Here is a 3,265-nt window from a genome sequence, read left to right as displayed (position 1 = left end):
ATGCAGGGCACCATTGTATGTGTAGCAATGTGGCCACATCACATTTCAGGGAGGATCAGATACTTTATGCAGGGCACCATTGTATGTGTAGCAATGTGGCCACATCACATTTCAGGGAGGATCAGATACTTTATGCAGGGCACCATTGTATGTGTAGCAATGTGGCCACATCACATTTCAGGGAGGATCAGATACTTTATGCAGGGCACCATTGTATGTGTAGCAATGTGGCCACATCACATTTCAGGGAGGATCAGATACTTTATGCAGGGCACCATTGTATGTGTAGCAATGTGGCCACATCACATTTCTGGGAGGATCAGATACTTTATGCAGGGCACCATTGTATGTGTAGCAATGTGGCCACATCACATTTCAGGGAGGATCAGAGACTTTATGCAGGGCACCATTATATGTGTGACAGTGTGGCCACAGCATATTTCAGGGGTGGGGGAATAAGTACTGTATGCAGGGTACCACTGCATATGTGACAGTGTGGTTATAGTAGTTATTTTTTAGTATTTAATTGGTACAATCCAAGGAACTATAAGTAATGTTTTCTTATTGAACCTCTTTTTTATTGTTTGTTATGATTATTAGAAGTTTTTGCCAGTTTTTAAGATGATTTGTAAAATAATGTTCACGTGAGTAATATGTAAAACTCCAGGATATTTCTTTTGATAAGTAGAACTGTGCTCAAGAACTAACATAAGAGAAAAGGCAGGGTTTGTTGTGATATATCATTATTTGAAACAAAAAGTTGTAGAATCTTTGAAAAAGTTCATTTTTATAATCCGTAATATTTGAACCAGGAATATCTAGAATTCAACTCAACAGTAGAACATTTACCAACAAAAGTTTATATACTGCATTATGTTAGTTAAGATTGGCTATTTGTGTTACAGTGTAGTAATGCTAGATTTTGGGTTAAATTAAACACAGTTAACTCTTTACAATGTAATTTCTTTTTTTTAAAGAATTTTGTAATATTAGAATATGTATACCTTTGCTATAGCTGTTCCAATTTCGTTACCTAAGCTAGTTACCCAAGTGTTTTATTTTTTCAGGGCTGGTTGGACCTAATGGGGAGCTTGACTCTCCTCCTGTCTCCCAGAGCTTAACCCAAAATAGTTTAGATGCTGAACCTGGTCCTCGTCCCTTAAGTATCCCTCCTTGTATAGACAATCCTCCTCTCCCTCGCTTACCTTTGCCTCTAGATCGACCAATCCCTCCTCCTCCTCTACACCCACTGGACCCTATGCTTCGTCCACATTTCTTTCCTAGACTTCCCTTTGATGACCGCCTTCCACCTCCTCACTTTCTCCCCGATCCTATGAGATTTACTGCACCTCCACCTTATGACAGAAGGTTCTCGCCCTCTTACGACCGGGAACGTAGCATGACATCACCCAGAGGTCCATACAGTCCTCCTTTGTATAGACGTGACCGGGAGAGAGAAATAGACAGACATTCCACACCACCCCGAGATAGTGATCAGAGATCCACATCGGACAGGTTCTCTCCTCCTCCTTATCGAGATTCTCGAAGTTCTTCTCCTCCTCACCCACTCCCAAAGTTCCACGATATTCCTCCACTCCATAGAATACTCCCTCCATTTCCTCCTCCTCTAGGATCCTTACACATGAGGCCCCCTCCAATGCTTCGAAGAGATTTACCTCCCGACTTTAGGCCAGGTGAGAGTTCAGTATTTTCCATGAACTAGCAATACCTTTTCCATTTTTTTTGCAGCAAGCCTTGTTTTAGATCCTAATATTGTACCACTCTAGATACAGCTTAAGTAGAGCTCTCTAGTGGACATATTTAAAATATTCCCGAGTAGTCTGTCATAGTTTTTGGTAAGTGTTGTCATCATATAAATCCTCAATAATAGGATTGAACTAAATATTACTGTTTACTAATACAGAAAAAACTCAATTCTCCAAACTTCACCAGTTCTGGTCCTTGAAGGCTGAAGGCTCCGGAGTAGACCAAAGTTTGTTGAACTCCGATGAAGGAATATAAGAACAAGAGAAAGGCTTGGCTAATATAATGCAATGGTCATTTGATTGTTCATGTCATTTTGTATTGGTGAGATAAGTTTCTGATATCTCGCGGGATTACCTTTTGTTTTGTGTAATTTTAATGTGTCAAGTCTTGTATAGTTATAATACTAATCACAATTTATTAGCATTCAAGTTTATTTATTTGTACAGCTTCAAGTAGACTAGTAAGGTGAACTGACTGTTAAGAAAAAAGAAAGAGAGAGAGAGAGAATGTCTTATCTGATAAATAGCTTAGCCAGTAGGTATTGTCAGCTCAATCACACCTTGAAGAATAGGATTTTCAGTGGTTGTATTTTTTCTTTACTAGTTACTTTACATAATGTGATAATGGTGGCTTTGTCTAGAACTTAACAGCTGCCTGGAGAACCTTCAGTGGTTGTATTTTTTCTTTACTAGTTACTTTACATAATGTGGTAATGGTGGCTTTGTCTAGAACTTAACAGCTGCCTGGAGAACCTTCAGAGGTTTTATTTTTCTCTACTAGGTAGCCGAAGTAGTGACATTTCTACTAGCTCTCCTAGATCTAACCAGCAACCTTCCCAACCTAGAAATAACAGGAATGGTGGACCAAGTACGGAAGTCTAAGAAGGAGCTTATTTAGCCAAAATATGTGCCCTTGGATCCATCATTTTGAGCAGTGTTGTTTCCAGAGTGGGTATTATTTGATGATTAGAACGTAGAAGTGGTTCTTTAAGTTATGAACGTTGAAGATATTCTACGGCCACAAGATACAAGTGATCTCCAAGCAGATTCTTGAAGTAGATCAAAAATCATGATTTGGGATATTTGTTTGTTTAAAACTTTTAAAGGTCTTCAAAGTTTATAAACATCAAGGTATTCTTGAAACAAAAACTCAGTGAAGTTTTGTTGAATAAAAGATTAGATAAATACATACTCAGTATATAACTTAGATTTTTAACTTGGAACTAAAGCTTACCAGAGCCACCCACCTAATAGTTTTTTGGTTTTTGGTGGTTATTACATCTGTTTAGGTGATTCTATGTTCTGTGATTTTCAGTGGGCTTTGGGAACTTGATTCCTTGTAATAAAAGGCATTCAGTGAAAACGTTCACAGAATCTGTTATTTGTTTCTGTACATGTTATTGCCAAATCTGATAAAAATCAAGCTAAATACATAACTATACACACACACACATATATACATATATATATATATATATATATATATATATATATATATA

General features: G+C 37.7%; 1 protein-coding gene across 1 annotated transcript in view; it reads left to right on the top strand.

The window, feature by feature from the left end:
* Nucleotides 1-3,129, top strand: part of LOC106465677 (leucine-rich repeat extensin-like protein 3) — a 14,970-nt gene extending 11,841 nt beyond the window's left edge. Inside the window, exons 7-8 of the mRNA XM_013925914.2 lie at nucleotides 1,068-1,694; nucleotides 2,548-3,129. Coding sequence (XP_013781368.1) covers nucleotides 1,068-1,694; nucleotides 2,548-2,648 — 728 coding nt within the window. The 3' untranslated portion in view covers nucleotides 2,649-3,129. The remainder of the gene's footprint in view (nucleotides 1-1,067; nucleotides 1,695-2,547) is intronic.
* The last annotated feature ends 136 nt before the right edge of the window (nucleotides 3,130-3,265 follow it).

Source organism: Limulus polyphemus, unplaced genomic scaffold, assembly GCF_000517525.1.
Source record: "Limulus polyphemus unplaced genomic scaffold, Limulus_polyphemus-2.1.2 Scaffold2018, whole genome shotgun sequence".
Lineage (NCBI taxonomy): Eukaryota > Metazoa > Arthropoda > Merostomata > Xiphosura > Limulidae > Limulus > Limulus polyphemus.
The sequence above is the reverse complement of the archived record's forward strand: the minus strand, read 5'-3'. Positions and strand labels throughout refer to the sequence as shown.